General features: G+C 43.5%; 1 protein-coding gene across 1 annotated transcript; it reads right to left on the reverse strand.

Moving 5' to 3' along the window:
* Nucleotides 1-14,973: 14,973 nt before the first annotated feature.
* On the reverse strand, nt 14,974-18,576 carry Rwdd2a (RWD domain containing 2A). Its single transcript, XM_051207761.1, has 3 exons — nt 18,481-18,576; nt 17,472-17,698; nt 14,974-15,733 (listed from the first exon to the last, which is right to left on the reverse strand). Exons 2-3 carry the CDS (start codon nt 17,670-17,672, stop codon nt 15,056-15,058), a joined length of 879 nt encoding a protein of 292 aa, XP_051063718.1. The 5' UTR covers nt 17,673-17,698; nt 18,481-18,576; the 3' UTR covers nt 14,974-15,055.
* Between the last annotated feature and the right edge of the window lie 30 nt (nt 18,577-18,606).

The following is an 18,606-nucleotide window of genomic DNA, read 5'->3' on the forward strand; positions in this document are numbered from 1 at the left end:
AAAGGTTAGTTACATCAAAAGGCTTAGAGCGGGTACTTTCAACTGGGCCTTCTTAATGGCATCAAATGTCTCCTGATGCTCTAAGGTCCAGGAGAATTTTTTTCTTAGCCTGCAAAACCCAGATGTCCCCAGAAATTCTCTTAATTGCCTGGCCATCGTTGGGGAATTTTAAACCCTTGGAACAGTCGGGTCCAGATGAGCTGCCCAGTTCTGCATGTGTCAGAGTTCTTCCATTCAAAGGCAAAAAAGCAGTTGGCTGGTGGGATGTAACCTCGAACCAGTGGGGTACCCGGCCCATGCCAAGGTCCACTGTTCTTCGGGTAGTCCATGAATTACATTGGGCTCGGGGAGGGGGTCCAAACCCCGTCTCCCTTTAATTTTATCCTTTCTTAGGGCTAGGACCTTTGAGACCTTGTCTTCTTAGAATAGTCATTTGCCAAGTGTCCTTTTTCTTTACAATATGCACACTGGTCCTCCTTGTCGAGTGGGGTCCTGTTGCCCAGGTTCCCTAGCCTGTTTTAATTTTTTTAATTTTTTTCTCTCTCTCTATTTTTTCCTTTAACCACTGTGGCCAAGATATTTTAGTCAAATTCTTTTCCTGTCTTCTGTCATGCTTTTTCTCTGCTCTCTGTCTCTCTACTGTCTTTCTTTTCTCTCCTTCTCTTCTCTGTCCCTTCTATACACATTCTCTGTCTCTTAACCCTTCCAGTCTCTGGAGTTTCTTCCTAATATCTGGGGCCCAATTTCCCCATGAAGACCAGAGCCACCGAAGCTCTCTGGGCTTCTGAAGTAGGGTCAAAAAAGTGCTCTCTTTACCTTAGCCAAATTGGTGGGCCGTCTCACGGCACCTCGGAGACCTGCCACCAGAGCCTGTCGATAGATTTTTAAGCTCTCCCTACCTTTAGCAGTGTTGAAGTCCCAACTGGGGCGAGTCAAAAGGAATCCCAAGTCAATCTTGTTTTTTTCAGCTGCGCTGGCCGCCCATCAGCTCCAGGGATATTTTTCTAACCTCAAGCAGAAATTGTTGATAATCATCTCAAATAGCCTAGAGAGACAACATAAGGAACTCCAAAAAGGGGGTGGTTAGTTTTCCAATTACAAAGATCTGGGGAGAAGGGTCAGCCCTGGAGGCTGATGTTGGGAACCAAACATGTGCGGTGGCAGGGTCATAAGTCATAACCCTGTCCCTCCATTCTGGCATGGCTCTGCCCAGGCCACACCCGGCCCATGGCTGTCCAGCCATTCTGCTGAAGCTCAGCCCCAGCGGCTCTGACTGCCCTGCCACATTCCTTAGAGCGGGGGGGGGGGCGAGTGTGCTCATAGCTGGGTCTCAGGCCCTGCTCTCCTGCGGATCTAAAGTCAAACTTAGGTGGAGTAGTTAGTTGTTCACCCATGGGGAGAGTAGAAATGGACACAAACAGTAGGAACAGAGGGACACAAAAACACAGAACAATCCGACAAAGAGGACAAATCCGTGCGGTAGACAAATGGCGCCCAAACCAAAGTTACAAAGCGGGAGGGAAGCAAGTCCAGAGGCCGGCCGGCCCCTGGAGAAGTGACACTTCGTCTCCTCCCCTCCTCCAAACAACCTGGGACTTTCGTCCAGGGTGGGACCAAGGGTCTCAGGACACGTCTCTCTCCCCCTGTGGTCCTATACAAGTCCTGTGCAGGCCAGGCACAGATTCAAGTACTCGAGTCAAAAACACATAACATCAGACGCATCAGACATACATCAAACATATAGGTTGCAAGCTCTTTCTTACCTCCAACTGGCAATGGAACTGAGTCTGGGGGTTTGACCAAATCCCGGACGAGCCCCCAAAATGTAAGACGCTCAGAATGAGGAGTCTTCCAGGTTCGGTCGATACCCCAAGAACTCAATGTCCAGTCCAGTTGCTGCAAAACGCAAGAGGCTTTAATGAACAGGAAACGTTTGCGCAAACGGGCTCCTCCAGCACGCAGGCTAGGGAGAAGCCCCCTCCCCTGGGCCCGGGTGTTTTTAAAGGCAAACCCACAAGCTTAGGGAGGGGGTGGGACCCTCCGTCCATTGAGTAAGTGACCCTTGGAGGCCGGATGGTCCACTATTAGGGTCAGCAGACCTTAGGGCCTCAGGGTGTGCTAATTAATCTTGTCTGGGCAAACAAGAGTTACAGCTATCTCTTTGTTTCCTAAGGACCCTATTTACCACCTGTTGACTCACAGGAAAGGAGGGGCAGTGTGAATTCTTGTCATCCCAGGGCCTGGTGAGAGGAAGCTAGCAAATTCCAAGGAACAGATATTGGTTAGCTTTCCAGGTCAGACTGTCCTTTATTTAACTTTACTTTTTGGTCTTTCAGGCCACATGGCTGCAGCACAGAAGCACGATGTTTTTTTTTTGTTTGTTTGTTTGTTTTTGTTTTGTTTTGTTTTGTTTTTTTTTTACCCAGGGCTACAAGAAGAAGATAGATAAACATGTAGCATTGATTTTGCCACAGGCCCCAGGTTTTATGTTTCTAAGAAAGTGAATAAGTGCATTCTAGTGTATGTGGGAAACAGAAGGCCGCTTCAGTCACAAGCAAGATAAACCCTGGACTAGCGGTGTAACCCCGACCCAGTGTAAATCCTACTTAAATTTCACAGCCTCTCAACCCAGGCTCCATAAGAAATGACATGAAGTATTCATGTGTAGAAGAAAAAATACTCTGTTCTCCTTGAAAAAGATGCCCAGTGTATAATGACAAAGGGGAACATACAGAGGACAACATAAAGGTGTGGTCCTTAGTAAGAAGGGGAAATGAAGGTCTTGGAGAGGTCAGAGATAAAAGGAACATACCTAAACATAATAAGAGCAATATACAGCAAACCAACTGCCAACATCAAACTGAATGGAGAGAAACTTAAGCCAATTCCTCTAAAATCAGGAACAAGACAAGGCTGCCCTCTCTCTCCATATCTCTTCAATATTGTACTAGAAGTTCTAGATAATGCTATAAGACAACAAAAGGAGATCAAGGGGATCCAAATTGGAAAGGAAGAAGTCAAACTGTCTCTATTTGCAGATGATATGATAGTTTACATAAGCGACCCAATAAACTCTACCAGGGAACTCCTACAGCTGATAAACACCTTCAGCAAACTAGCAGGATACAAGATAAACTCAAAAAAATCAGTAGCCCTACTTTTTTCAGACGACAAAGAGACAGAGAAAGAAATCAGAGAAACATCACCCTTTACAATAGCCACAAGCAACATAAAGTATCTTGGTGTAAAGCTTACCAAACAAGTAAAAGACCTATATAATAAGAACTTTGTGGCTCTAAAGAAAGAAATTAAAGAAGATACCAGAAAATGGAAAGATCTTCCATGCTCTTGGATAGGTAGGATAAACAGTAAAAATGGCAATCTTGCCAAAAGCAATCTACAGATTCAATGCAATCCCCATTAAAAATCCTACCACAATTCTTCACTGACCTTGAAAGGATAATAATCAACTTTATATGGAAAAACAAAAGACCCAGGATAGCCAAAACAACCCTAAACAATAAAAGAACTACAGGAGGCATCACCATTCCTGACTTTAAGCTCTACTACAGAGCTATAGTTCTGAAAACAGCCTAGTATTGGCATAAAAATAGACAGGTAGACCAATGGAATCGAATTGAAAATCCTGATATTAGCTCACAAACCTATGAACACCTGATTTTCGAAAGAACAGCTAAAATTATACAATGGGGCGAAGACAGCATCTTCAACAAATGGTGCTGGCACAATTGGATGAGGGTGTGTAGAAGATTGCAGATAGACCCATGTCTGTCGCCATGCACAAAACTCAAGTCCAAATGGATTGAAGACCTCAACATCAATCCAGTCACATTGAACCCCTCAGAAGAAAAAGTAGGAGGTACCCTTGAACAAATTGGTACAGGAGACTGCTTCCTGAACATAACTCCAGGGGCACAGACACTGAGAGAAACAATTAATAAATGGGACCTCTTCAAACTTAGAAGCTTCTGTAAGGCAAAGGACACAGTGGACAAGACCAAACGGCAGCCCACAGACTGGGAAAAGATTTTCACCAATCCTATATCCGACAAAGGGCTGATCCCCAAAATATACAAAGAACTCAAGAAACTAGTCAACAAAACACCAAATAACCCTATTTAAAAATGGGGTACAGAACTGAAGAAAGAATTCTCAATAGAGGAAATCAAAAAGGCTGAAAGACACTTAAGAAAATGCTCCACATCCTTAGCTATCAGGGAAATGCAAATCAAAACAACTTTGAGATACTATCTTACTCCTTTCAGAATGGCTAAAATTAGAAACACCAATGATGACTCATGTTGGAGAGGATGTGGAGAAAGGGGAACACTCCTCCACTGCTGGTCGGAGTGCAAACTCATACAGCCATTTTGGAGATCAGTATGGCGGTTCCTCAGGAAAATGGGAATTAGTTTACCACAGGACCCGGCAATCCCCCTCTTAGGCATATACCCAAAGGATTCACATCCATGCAATAAAGACTATGTTCATAGTCAACTATATTCATAGCAGCACTATTTGTAATAGCAAGAACCTGGAAGCAACCTAGATGCCCCTCAATTGAAGAATGGTTAATGAAGATGTGGCACATCTACACAATGGAATACTACTCTGCAGAAAAAAAATAATGGTATGTTGAAATTTGCAGGCAAGTGGATGGCACTTGAAGAAACCATCCTGAATGAGGTAACCCAGTCACAAAAAGAGGAACACAGTATGTACTCACTCATATATGGATTTTAGACCTAGATCAAAGGATCACCAGCCTATAATTCACACCACCATAGGAACTAGGAAACAAAGTGTATTCTAAGAGATTCATATAAAGTCCCTCACAGAACTGGGAAGGGACAAGTCCCCCAGAGCTCAGGGGAAGTGGAGGAGGGGGGAGAAGTAGGGGAAAACATAGGGGGAGGAAAGGAAAACATGTGCGACCAGGAAGATTGAGCCTGGTTAGGAATAGAAGACAGGAAAGAGACAGAGACACACAGAGAGAGAGAGAGAACATAAAAGAGGGAGCCAATATTGGTTTGAAGATAAAATTGAACACAAAGAAAGGTCTAGAGAACTACAAGACTGCGGCCAAGTAACAGTTTGAGCTTCCGTGGAAAGGCTATCATAAATGCCCTTCCCAGAGAGTGAGATCAACAACTAACTTATCCATGGAGCCCTCAACTAATGCCTATTGGAAACAGGATCAAACACCCATACATAAACACTGAGTCGAAGTAGAACTCAGATGCAGATGGAGAGGACAAGACCAGGCTGCAGAAACACATACAGACAGCTTACCTGAACAAGGAGGAGCTAACGGCCACTAGACTGATAGCTGGGAAGCCAGCATGGGACTGACTCAGGCCCCCCTGAATATGGGTCTCAGCCAGAAGGACTGAGCAGTCTAAGGGACCTCAGACAGTGGAGCCAGGATGTATCTCTGGTGCACAAAAGGACTTTGCAAACACATCCCCCATGGAGGGATAACTGCCTTAATCTAGAGACAGGAGAGAAGCCCTAGTCCTTACTTCACATGACCTGTCAGATCTACATGACCCCAACTGGATGGCATTCCCCTACATATGGAATTGGGGTGGGGGGATGGGAGGGGAGGGTGGTTAGAGTGCATGTGAGAGGGCAGAGAGGGTAAAAGGGAGGGAAGGAAGGAGGGAGGGAGGGAGAGGGATCTGGGATCGACATGTAAAATAATTAAATTAAAAAAAAATGCTTTGACTCCAAATTTTAAGTTCAAGGACAAGTTTTCTTGAACTTAAAGGATTTTAAGTTCAAGAATTTGAACTTAAGTTTTCTTGAACTTAAAGGATTTTAAGTAAAAATAGAAAGGATTTCTATTTTTGTTTCAACAGAAAATGAAAAGATGTGGATTCCTTCCAGACTAATGTGGTTTGATCAAGCCAGACTGCCTGAAACAGAGTATGAGGTGATCCTACATTCAAAACAGCTGGACAAAGCAGCCTTACAGACTACAGCCAGGATTTCTGCATCTTCTTAGAATCCTCCATGACAACGCCCCTTACCAGCAGGAAGTAGTTTGGAAAAAACGATGCCCAAATTCCCAAATATTGTCTATAAATGTTTGTTTTCATTTAAATGGACTTTGTTATATCAAATAAATTTAAAAAATTAAAAAAAAAAAGAAGGGGAAATGACACAGATCGACAGCACTGTCTTGTGGTGACACACACGGCTTTGGACATAACTATTATAATAATGTGTCTAAAACTCAGGAGAAAGACAAAAATAGATTTTATCATAAACACAGGGTATAAAGAATTGAATGGCACAAGCCAGACAGAATCCCAACTTGAATGGAGGAGGTGGCCATGTAGTCCCACCCCCAGCAGAGCCTCTTGGCATTTGGTAGCTGCTGGGAGATGGAGAATGTGTGTTTTAATGGGATGGCCCCGTAGGTTGACCACTCTCCAGAGCAGGCTCCACACCCAAGAGTGTTTGGGCAGCGCAAATTGGACTCAATAGGTTTAGGGAGAGAGAAGAAAAGTTGGATGGGTGTGGGGTGGGGTGGTAAATCTGGGAGGCATTGTGGGAGGAGGGTGAATGTGAAAAAAATATTTCGTGTGAAATTTTTAGAAAAGTAATGCAAGTATGATTTTACACAAAATAAGTAAGAATTCATTGGAGGCTTAACATCAAGTAATAGAAGGAAGATCAATAACGTTAAAGGCTGGTCATTAGAAATTGCCCAAATGGGGACTGGGGTTGTAACTTGAGTGCATGTACAGGGTCTTGGGCAGTCCCTTGCCAATACTGCTGAGATAAACACAAAAACAAAACAAATAAAAAACAACAACAAAAAACTAATAATAATGACAATAGACCTAACAAAAAGCTCCCAAATCAAACGACTCCACATTGGCATTTTGCAGCAGTCAATGGGAGACAGGTGGAATTAGTCACCAGTCCAAGCTGGCCCAGCGCATTGAGAACAGTTGGGCCTATAGGAATTTTTGCAGGGCCTGGTGACCTCAATTGATGTTTGGAAAACCTGAGAAAAGTGGCTGCTGCAGTCAGCTGAACCCAGCCCAGCACAGGACCATAGACAGGGGAAACCCGCATAAGAACTCCTTGACATGAACAATAGCAGAGCTTTCTGACAGGAGCCAAGAGTACCACGACAGTGTCATACTGAGATCGGAAGTCTCTTTAGTTAGTCTACTTTAATCACGGTGACAAAGTTTTGAGGCAAATTGAAGGAGAAACAACTATTTGGTTTACAGTTTCAAGGGAGTCAGTCCAGGGCCAGTGGATTGTGTTCATCACTATGGGACTGTGGTGAGCGAGAACCCTGTGATTGCAGGAGTATGAGCAAGAGGCAGGAGGCTGTTCATCCCGTGGCTGTCAGGAAGCAAACAGAGGACAAGGCATAACCTTGAAGGCATCATGACCCAGTAATCTCTGTTGTTGTAGTCTGTGGGGGTCTGCCACCCAACTCCCAAATAAATCACATGGCATCTTAGTCTTAACTTATAAATGCCCGGCCTTAACTTGACCAGTTTCTGGACAGCTTTTCTTAAATTATCCTGTTTATCTTTTGCCTCTAGCTTTTGCCTTTCTCTATTAATATCTTTTCTTTCTGACTCCGTGCCTGGCAGTGCTGGATAGTGCCTGGCCCCTCAAGTCCTCCTCTTTCTTGTGCTCCTAGACCTGCTTGCTTCTACTTTTCTCATCCAATGTATTCTTTCTGCCTGCCAGCTGCACCTATCCTTTCTCCCACCTTGCTATGGGCCATTCAGTTCATTATTAGCCCATTGGGTGTTTCAGACAGGCAGAGAATCACAGCTTCACAGAGTTAAACAAATGCAATGTAAAAGAATGCAGCACGTCTTTGCATCATTAAACAAACGTTCCACAGCATCAACAAATGTAACACATCTTAAAATAATTTCTACAACAAATCTCAGCACATTACATGACTAGCCTGAGTCATGTAATGAGATCTTTAATAATCAAAGGGACATACTCCCAATTAACCACTTCTTCATTAGCAGCCCAATCAATATGAACTAATACATGGATTAGTCCTCTGATGAAATCTAGCATCCTTATGATCCAATCACTTATCAATACAGCCACCAGTTTGCAACTAACCCGTTAACACCAAAACCCTTGGGGTGTGGTTGGTGGGTGGGTAGGGGGTCAGGGATACAACCTGAATTCAGAATTACAACCTCTAAGATGAACCCAGTAGCACTATTACAAATATGTTTCCAGAATGCTGTTTTTCAGACTTCCACTAGCTAGGATAGCATGCTGCAGACATTCAGTGACTAGGCCAGTGGCTCTGAGTATGAGCTGTGGGGTCCCTGACACCACTGGGTTCTGTTGGACAGTACTGATGTAAGTTTTTGTTAGATTTATTGTTAAATTAGAGCTATCTGCTGAAGCCAGGACAGGTTGGGAGCCCCAGGAGCTGCAGTTACTGCAGTTGTAAATCATCTAATGTAGGTGCTTGGGAACCAAAATTGGGTCCTCTGGAATAGTATACACTCCTAACCACTGAGCCAACCCTCTAGCCCCTTTAAATTAAATTACTTTAAACACAAAATTTTAAGTGTTTTATTATTTAAGAATGGAAATCTTTGTGTTCCAATAGTCCTACATTGGATCCCTCGTCCATAAATAAATAGAAGGTACCGAGAGATCCCAGCTGTTTTTTGTTTGTTTGTTTGTTTTTGTTTTTGTTTTTTTCCCCTCCCCTTCCTAAGACAGGCTTTCTCTGTGTAACAGCCCTGGCTGTCCTGGAACTTGTTTTGTAGACCAGACTGGCCTCACAGAGGTTCTCTACCTCTGCCTCCCTAGTGCTTGGTAGGATTCAATATATGCAATACCATAGCTGGCTTAGATTCCAGCTTTTAAGAGCTTTAAAATAAACAAGGATATAAGTCTTAGTATATCTCCATTCCGTACAATCATTAGCATATGAAGGAAGTAGATGGGCCTCTCAGAATTATGGTATGTTTATGAACATTTAGCTAATCAGTAGGTGGCCATTAATTCGGCCAGTGTGTCTGTCCCTTATTGCTGTAGGAGAGAGGAGCTGAGTCTATTTGCTTTTTCCCAGTAAGCAGTAAATTCACCTAATTCCAGGGCCACATTAACCCTGACAGTCTCAGGACATCGTTTTGAGACTGGGTGTGTACCATCTTGTCATTGGACAGCACTGGTCCCATACCCAACAAGTATCTGCTGATGGAACCTCAATCATTGAAGTCACTAAGTGTTTGGTGGACTCTTCTTGACAGAATTTGGCCGTGCTACCCAGGCTGACCTCAAATTTGAATCCTTCTGTCTCTGCCTTGTCTTCCATTTGCTGGGTGGGATTATAGACCTGTACCATCGTATTTGTCTATTAGAAAGATTTGTGCTTAAACCCATTTTTAGATTGCTCCAAATGCCTCTAGCATTGACTGGCTGTGGACAGAGGGGGTCTCTGGTGATGGTGACTGGCTGTGGACAGAAGGGGGGTCTTTGGTGATGGCTCCCTGCAGTAAAATGAGTTCTTTTACATGGGCCTTATGAAGGATAGATAATGGGTTTAATTTCTGTGACAGATATTGATTCTGCATAAAACCTAGGTTTTGGAGCAAAATGATGCACCACCTTCAGGATATAACTGTTATTTAGATTTACTAATAGGGCCTTTCAGTGAAAGCAAATTTTAAAAAAATCAAAATTCTTCCGTGAATCAAAATTCTTCAAGGTCTCTCATGGCCTCTCAGCTAAGGTGTTTCCAACCACTCACCCAAGTGTCTTCAGCTCTTAGAAGATTTAATATATCCATAAAGAACAAAAGCAAAAACACACTTGATAAAATGCTTAACTCAGTAAACTTCAGAGAGATCTTGATTGTTAGGAACAAGCATTCTTCCCAATCAGTCATTTAAAGATTTTAATTTAGAGCAAAGGACCAGCAATCCAGAGGAGGTGCTTAGAAGCTGGGCATTCAGGGGCCAGAGGTGCTCCTGGTGGAAGGAACTCAGGAGAAACTGTACCCTCTGTCTGGGGCTGGCCGATTCCAGTTACCCCCTCTGAACCCTACAGAAGAAGGGACTGTTCCTTAAAACCAAGTGTGCATGAGAGAGGGTGGTTTGTGTTCCTGTTGGGCTGGGCAAACACAACAGCAGTGTGCTGGCAGTGAGTTTTGAGTGAGATTTATGTATGTATGTATGTACTTACATACACACATGAGAAGACATTTTAATACAAAATCTGAATCTGTAACAACTGTCTATTGGTATTCTAAAAGTCCTGTTTAGTGCTAACACTGGGCATATTAAAGCAGAATACTAACTGGAGTTAGGAGCAACTCCAGAGGCAGTCATGAGTTCATAGACTTGAATGTATCCTGCTCATTGAATTACATAATAATCTTGTTTTGTTCCATATTTGTTCCTTAAACTGTTTATATTTCAGAAACTATTTTTGTTAACTTAATAAAAGGGAAAAATCCTTTGTAGGTCAACCATATAGCACAGTTTCATTTCAAAGGACAAAAAGTTAATGGCATTAAATAGGGCCTAATAATTGTGAATGTTGGTTTAATGACTGACAGTTTAAGGTATGAAGGTGATTCTATGCCCTATTGTTTCAGTCTTAGCAAACATGGAGATTATTTGGAGATGTTGAGTCTTGTTTCTTCTCCCTGTATGTAGGTAAGATGTGAGGCCCCAGCTTGGGTTCCACTGGCATAAAAAGGGATTGAAACATGAGTGGGGGGATCTGACTCTGTTTCAGGGGGTCTGGCTTGATCAAACCATGTTAGTCTGGAAGGAATCCACAGCTTTTTATTTTCTGTGGAAACAAAAATATAAATCTTTTTCCCCAGTAACTTGTCCTTAGACTTAAATTTTGGAGTCAAAGCATTTTTAAAATATATGAATTGAATTAATCTAGCAGCATTTCCTTTAACAGTGGTTATTTCCTCAGCAGTCAAGCAATTTAAACACAACAGAATAGCATATAGCATCCATAATTTTTCTGTGCTTTCCATCTTTATGTGGCTTTTTTATTACTGTTTCTTTTATTCTATTTTTTCAGTTTTTGAGACAGGGTTTCTCTGTGTAACTCTTATCTGTCCTGGAATTTACTCTGCATACCAGATTTACTTTGAAATCACACAGATCTGCCTGCCTCTGTGTCCCAAGTGCTGGGATTAAAGGCGTGTGCCACCACACCCAGCTCCTTGCTGTATTTTTAAAACCATTTTATTCCTTTTTTTCCCCTCCCAAGCCTACATATATTTTAAAACACACTGTAAAACTTTAGCTTTTACTTAATGTGAATCTGTCTTTACTGTAAATCATCTTTTTGTAGCCATGAGTCTTTATCTGTTAAACAACAACATTGCTAAAATGAAAGTCATAGTTGTTTCTGCCGCGGTTTATCAAAGATGGTGGCAGCTATTTTACCTCCAGCACTGAGCTTGGTCTGCCTTGGTCTGCGCTGCCATCCAGCAGCATGTTGCAGGCTTGGAGATGTGGTCACTGCCACTGCCAGCTCTTGTACACACCAATAAATTGTTAGTAGTGCTTTTTTAAAGCTGTACATTTTTTTTTGCCGTTTATGCTGAAACCTCCCTTAAAGGAGTTGCACACTTATCTGCTTGTCTCTCGCAAAGCAGAGTTCAACCGAGAAAAATGCTGCTACCAAGAAACCTTGTTTGTCTCTCTCTCTCTCTCTCTTTTTTGTAAAACCCTTTTTTAAGCTTTTGTTAAGTTTTAAGTGGAAGTTCTTATTAGCCACGTGGGCACCATATGTAAGGAGTAGGGTTTTTCTGCCTGCCGCCGCGCCAGCCCCAAATAACGCACAGAGACTCTATTTGATATTATGCTGTTGGCCAGTTACTTGTTTCTTATCGGCTAGCTCTGTCTTAAGTATTAACCCATTTCTATGTATTTTCACGTGGTCTTACCGAGAGCGAAGAAATGGCGGTTCTGTTCTCTCCAGACTCTCCATCTTGACTCCTCCTTACTACTTCCTCTTTCCTCCTTGTCTCCCAGTCCCTCCTATCTAGCTTTCCTATTTGCCAACAGTGCTTTATTCATTAACCAGTATGAGAAACATATATACATAATGGCATGTCCCATCAACTTTGTGTTGGAATGGATTTTCATTTATTGATACAAATATAAGGTCAGTTTGGTGATATGTATATTTCTCCTTTTGTTTAAGTATTGTGTTTATATAAGCTCATTTAGAAATGTAATGTATAATGTAGTACAGATTATAGATAGTTACCTATGGTAGTAAAATCTTTGAATAAAGTTATTAGGTTTTCAAGATGTATTTGAGATTTAAGGTAGATAAATATTCTTCAAACCTTTCGAAGACCTACAGTATATGGCATTTAAAATGTTTTAGGGTTTTTCTTAACAGTGAGGCAAACTACTCCTGGCAACACCACCACCTGTGTCAGAAAGGAAGATGGACATCGAAGAAACACGCATGGAGTTTGCTTTAAATATGGCAAGACTAGTCATTTAGACAAGATACTGCTCTTGTCTGAACTGTTTGATTTTATGCTGTATAAACTGGACATGCAGGACCCCAGGAAAGTGACTGCTAATACAAGATGGACATTGCTACAGAGTTCCTGCTTCATGGAAGAGTCTCCCAGATATTCTGCAGGACACAAAGAAAAGTGACTGACAAACTGCCAATACAGGCAGACAGATTAAAGTTTCCTGAGGAATCTGCCAGACACACTATGGCCTATGGGCTGAAGATGAAACATTACAAAAGAACTTCTGGTGACTGACCAGACAAATTGTCTCTGTCATTTCTAGAATTTATATATTATCCTTCTGTGGTCTTTGATGGAGTTGAAGACTGATAGTTATGGTTATAGTCTTCCTTAGTTAGGCTTAAAGATAAGTTACGTATAGGACTTTAGACTCAAAAATGATGAAATATTTTCTTTAACTCTTGCTAAATGTTAATGAACTAAATATTGTTAACTGTAATTCTTGTTTGATAACTGTTGTGTGATATATTTTGCTATGTTAAGGTTAAAACCCTTCTTTTTATTTAGACAGAAAAGAGGAGATGGGAGATGTCATTCTGTAAATATGTTTGTCATACTGGTTAATGAATAAAGCACTGTTGGCCAATAGGAAAGCAAGATAGGTGGGACTAGGAGCAAGGGGGATTCGAGGAAGTAGGAGGGAGGAGTCAACATGGAGAGACTGGAGAGAGCAGAGGTCCTGGCCCACTCTCCAGTAAGATGAGACCACGTGGAAATACTTAGATGAATAGAAATGGGATAATAATTAAGACAGACAGAGCTAGCCGATAAGAAACTAGTAACTGGCCAACAGCATTATATCAAATACAGAGTCTCGGTGTGTTATTTGGGGCTGTCACCGCAGTGGGTCCAGGCCTGCAGGAAAACCTTTCTCGTTACATACAACATTGGTAACCGATGGTGTTTAATGGGGGATGGGGTATCCTTCAGCATGCCATTAAATCCTGCCAGTTTGATGTCCTGAAGGGACCAAGTTGTCAGCCTGAGACCCAACAGGATGGAAAGGTGTAGTGGTTGAGAACAGAAGAGGGGACAGTCCCCTGGCATGTAGATATCTGGAAACTCTTAGGGTAGATGCTCACCAACAAAACGATGGGCAAAAGCTACTGAGGGTCTTCACAATTTATTTTTATGTATGTGAGTGTTTGCCCTGCATGTATGTCTGTGCACCATGTGTCCTCTGGTATCTGCAGAGGGCAAAGAGGGAATCAACCCTGGAACTGGAGTTACATGCAGCTGTGAGCCACCATATAGGTGTTAGGAATTGAATCTAGGTCCTCTGGAAGAGCAGCGAGTGTTCCTGAAATATCTCCTCAGCTCCTTCCAGGCCAGTCTGGTCTACAAAGTGAGTTCCAGGACAGGTTCCAAAGCTACAGAGAAACCCTTTTTGGAAAAACCAAACCAAACCAAAAATTATTAAATTCCTTTTGAAAAGGGCTGGTGGAACTTTAGACCTGTCACTGAAAATGTAGTTTGACTTTTCCCCAATGGTGATGGCGTGCTCTCCTCAGCGGGCCTTAGTTCTCTTTCTATATATAGCTCTCTTTTTAAGTGCATGCTGGCACACGGGCAAAGGTTGGAAAACACCAGGCAATGTTTACTAACTAAGAACTCTGGGGTAGATCAAAGCCACACTTTTTTTGTGGACAAGACTAAAGATATTTCTACCTTTACCAGTGGTGTTCTTAACAAAATGGTAGCCAGAGGAATAAGAGCCGTTACTTTTTCTTTTTAAGGCTTCCAATGTGTTTATCTGTGTATGTCCACGAGCGTGGGCAACTCCTGAGACCTCCTGGTGCTGTTGGAACCTAGTTTCACCAAAACACTTCACACAGGGGTTTTAAAGGAAGAGATGTGGTGAACAGGTGCTCTTTATTATCAGGTTATCCATGCTGTAGAATTCATGTCCAGTGATGAGCTGGTGTGTCTCTCTGTGTGCTGGAGTTAGGAAACTATGTCTCACATGTATGTGCTTGTATCTGCAGTCTGTGGGATTTCAAACTCCATGTATTTATTCATCTATGTGTGTGTGAGTCTGGGTGTTCTTCCTGCATATGTCTATATACCACATGTGAGCCCAGTGCCTCAGGAGGCCCAAAGAGTATCAGGTCCACTGGAACTGGAGTTACAGATGGCTGTGAGCTGCTCTGTGGGTCCTCCGGAAGAGCAGCCAGTGCTCTTAACTTCTGGGCCACCTCTCTAGCCTGCCTTTGGACGTGTTGAGCCAAGTTTCTTTGGTTAAATAACTGTTTTATTAACTTACAATGGAATGGCATCCAAGTGTGACTTTATACAGCTGCCAGGAAATAACACCACAGTTACACGGATACACGTTAAAAGGCCTATTTGCTTCATTAGCAGTCAGAAAACTCTAGAGCCAGGTTTTTCACCCAGAATTCTACATAGCCATTGGCCTTTTTATTTTGGTCTTATTAACATAAATAGTACAGTTACAAGCACAGACATTTTCATAGAGTCCTAGGACTCTGAACTTTTGCTTTCAATACCAAATAGTATCTGAAAGACATGCTCACTTTTGTGTTTCCTGAGAAACTCTAGGAACTGGCCCAGGTTCATGTGATAATCATTCCTCAGTCCATAGTCACCATGGGCCTCAAGGAGTAATTCTTCAAAAGACTGGAAGAGGCGCAGGTCTTCACCATTCCCCTCTGTCTCCATGCTCTCAGCATGCTTGCAGGAAATATGCTTCCAGTTGGGGTATCTGATCGTGTGCCAGAATTCCTCACAGTGATCCTTGAAGCCCTCCACACAGATTATACCAGGCTTTCCTGTCATGCAAAATCCAGTGACATCTAACCTTTTCCCCACTTCCAAAATCTTTTTCCTTAAGTCCTGCTGATATATGTGGTGGCTGTAGATCCACATTCGGAGGAATGTGTTCTTGACTGGCTTTGCTTGTGTGGACGGCTCATCCGACAGCTTTCTGTTGAGGAAGTAGGATGCGCTGTTGTCCTGCAGCCACTGGATTGCTGCACAGACACACAACTCACCGGGATCAAAAGTCCCCATATAAGCAGTGAGACCTTGGTTGAGAAGAAGCTGCTGTTGTCTGTCAAGCTCAGGGGACCGTCCAAACAGCTGTAAAGCCACGTATGGGTAGCTGTGCGGCATGGTTACTTGCAAATCAATTGTCACCTTAAAATAAAAACCACATAGATTTAAATACCTCAAAACCACACCAACCAGTCCATCATGGCAACTGCATGATTAGGATAGGAACAGTCACGGAGACTATCAAGTGCCAGCTACAGGCCAAGTTACGCAGCCGTTTTTCTTCTAATCACTGCTAACTACCTGTGCCAGGTGCCCTGTGCTGGATAAGGAAGTGATGAAGTCGGACACGATTTCTGCCTTAGACCAGAGCCTAGTGAAGGAGACCCACATTAAACAATGACCACACATAGCAAGAATTTAATTTCAATTCGAGAAGCAGTATTTACCATGGGAGAAGTTCAAGGTTCCATTGAAGTGTGTAATCAACAAGATAAATAGAGTCTGGGCAGGTAGTACACCTGCTCTGAAGGAATGACAGAACTGGAGGATAGGCAGGTGAGAGCTAAAACATTAGTTCTCAAATGCCCAGTCCATATGGTACCTACAGTGTGCTATGTAACATTCCTGGGGATAAAAGGGTCAGAAGATGGAGATAATATTTAACATGTAGATTTTGTATTTGTAATTACTATCCACAGACAGTGCCATTGAAACAAAGTGCTATACATTTATTAACTTCAGAGAAGTCCCTTTGTAGCAGGCAGTATTTTGGCTTGTGAAAATCGCAGTATAAGCTGGGCGTTGGTGGTGCACGCCTTTAATCCCAGCACTCAGGGAGGCGGAGGCAGGCAGATCTCCGTGAGTTTGAGACCAGCCTGGTATACACGAGCTAGTTCCAGGACAGCCTCCAAAGCCACAAAGAAACCCTGTCACAACCCCACCCCCCCAAAAAAAGAAAAAAAATTTGCAGTATATGTAGGAGGCACATTCTAACAGTTGGGTTGGTAAGAAACTGGATGAGGGGACAGAACAATGGTAAGACTACAAGATAGTTTCACTGAAAACAGTAGGCAAGTTTGTTAAAAAGATATGTGTACTTATATAAAATTCAGTATAGTTATTTAAGAGAACTTACGGAGCATCTGGTTTGGTACCTTTTCTTTCCAAACATGTACTGGGATATGCATTTGGAATTGCCTATTTGTTTACTGGATAGAAAGCTCATGCCCTAGGGTTTTCAGTTAAAAAATGGGTGCTTGGGGATAGAGATAGCTCAGCCATAAAGAGAACTAACTGGCTGCTCTTCTAGAGGGTCCAGGTTCGTTTCCAAGTACCCACAAGGTGTCTTCGGTTAAATTCAGTTCAGCCTTCTCTGGCTTCTGAGATTACTGCATGCACAAGGTTCACAGACATACTATGGGCAAAACACCCATACACATTAAATATACACAGAAAAAGTGGGCACCTGTAGGGAGTACGGTTTTTCTGCCTGCCACAGCTGGTCTTGTCCCACTGCCACGCCAGCCCCAAACAACACACAGAGACTCTGTAGTTGATATAATCTGTTGGCCAGTTACTTGTTTCTTATCGGCTAGCTCTGTCTTAAGTATTAACCCATTTCTATGTATTTTCACGTGGTCTCCCCAGTCTCTCCATCTTGACTGCTTTTTTTATTATTCTGTTTCTTTTCTATTTTTTAAGACAGGGTTTCTCCGTGTATCTCTTATCTGTCCTGGAATTTACTCTGCATACCAGGTTTACTTTGCAAATCACAGAGATCTGCTTGCCTCTGTCTCCCGAGTGCAGGGATTAAAGGCGTGTGCCACCACACCCAGTTCCTCTTTGTCTATTTCATTTAGAAAAAAATAAAAGCACCCACCTTGGGCTCCTCAATTTGGAGCGTGATCACAAATTCGATTTTGTGTGGGAGTGCCTCCCTAGTGCCTTCCAGATACCTCTTTACATTCGTTAGGGCGTTTACATCTTCAAGTTTTACTTCTCCTTGGTTAGGAAACATAGAAAACAGCATTTCCATCTCCAGCAGCTGAAGCTGAAGGCTTTCTTTAATCGACGCTGACATGTCTACAAATCAACCAGCTTGGATACCTGGAAAGGCCCAGAAACAATGGTTTTGTTAATGACACCTGGTGTCCAGGAAATTTTCTCAAAGTCTTTTCTAGGAGGCAATTCCACCGTTTGCAAAAAGCAAGGGGCACACACCCACACACTTGAACTGCTTAGATTTCTCTCCTGAGCCCTAAACCTAGTATCCTTTTAAAATGCCCCGTCAACATCTAGATTCCTAGTCTCTCTTCCCCACCCTTGCAGGCTATTCAGGAGTGGGCGCTTTCAACAGGTGATTGGGTGATACACGTTTTCTTACACCTGTACTCCTGGCCAGCCTCAATCCTGGGAAATGCAGGGGCTGGCCCAGGAATCCCACTCGGATCTCAGGCCTTCGCAGAGCTGGAGGCGGCGAGGAGGAGGGATGCCCGCAGAGCGAAAAGGAGGGCTCTGGGTCGTCCTCACGGCCAGCCACCAGCCGCCGGTCCCCATCTGCAGCCCCCCTTGGAGGACAGCCTCCCGGGACTGCAGTGGCTTGCAGCATCTCGCGCAGGTGCACTGGGCCGTCTAGGCCTAGCCAAGGAGCTGGGGGAGGGGTCTCAGCCACTTATTGAAATGACGCCTGGGGTCGAGGGGGTGAGGACCCACAGGGATAGCGCTGCCCTGGCTTTTCAGAGGCTGGGCTGGGAGATGACCTCGGTGGTCGGAGGGACATCAGCGCTCCCGCCCTCTGGGGACCCCGGCCCCATGAGATCCAGGCTCGGAGGCGAAGCTGCCCACCCCGGGTGCTAACCCTGGGCCCGCCTCAGCCGCAGCGGCCTCACCCTTCCAGGTCATTCAAGCCAAGCAGACCCCGAATCCGCTACGAACCGCAGCCGCAGTTCCGCGGGCGCGAGCAGCGCGCGGACGGCTGGGGGCGGGGCACGGGGGCGGGGCCAGACCCATCCTTC

The sequence above is a fragment of the Phodopus roborovskii genome, unplaced genomic scaffold, assembly GCF_943737965.1.
Source record: "Phodopus roborovskii unplaced genomic scaffold, PHOROB, whole genome shotgun sequence".
Taxonomy (NCBI): Eukaryota; Metazoa; Chordata; class Mammalia; order Rodentia; family Cricetidae; genus Phodopus; species Phodopus roborovskii.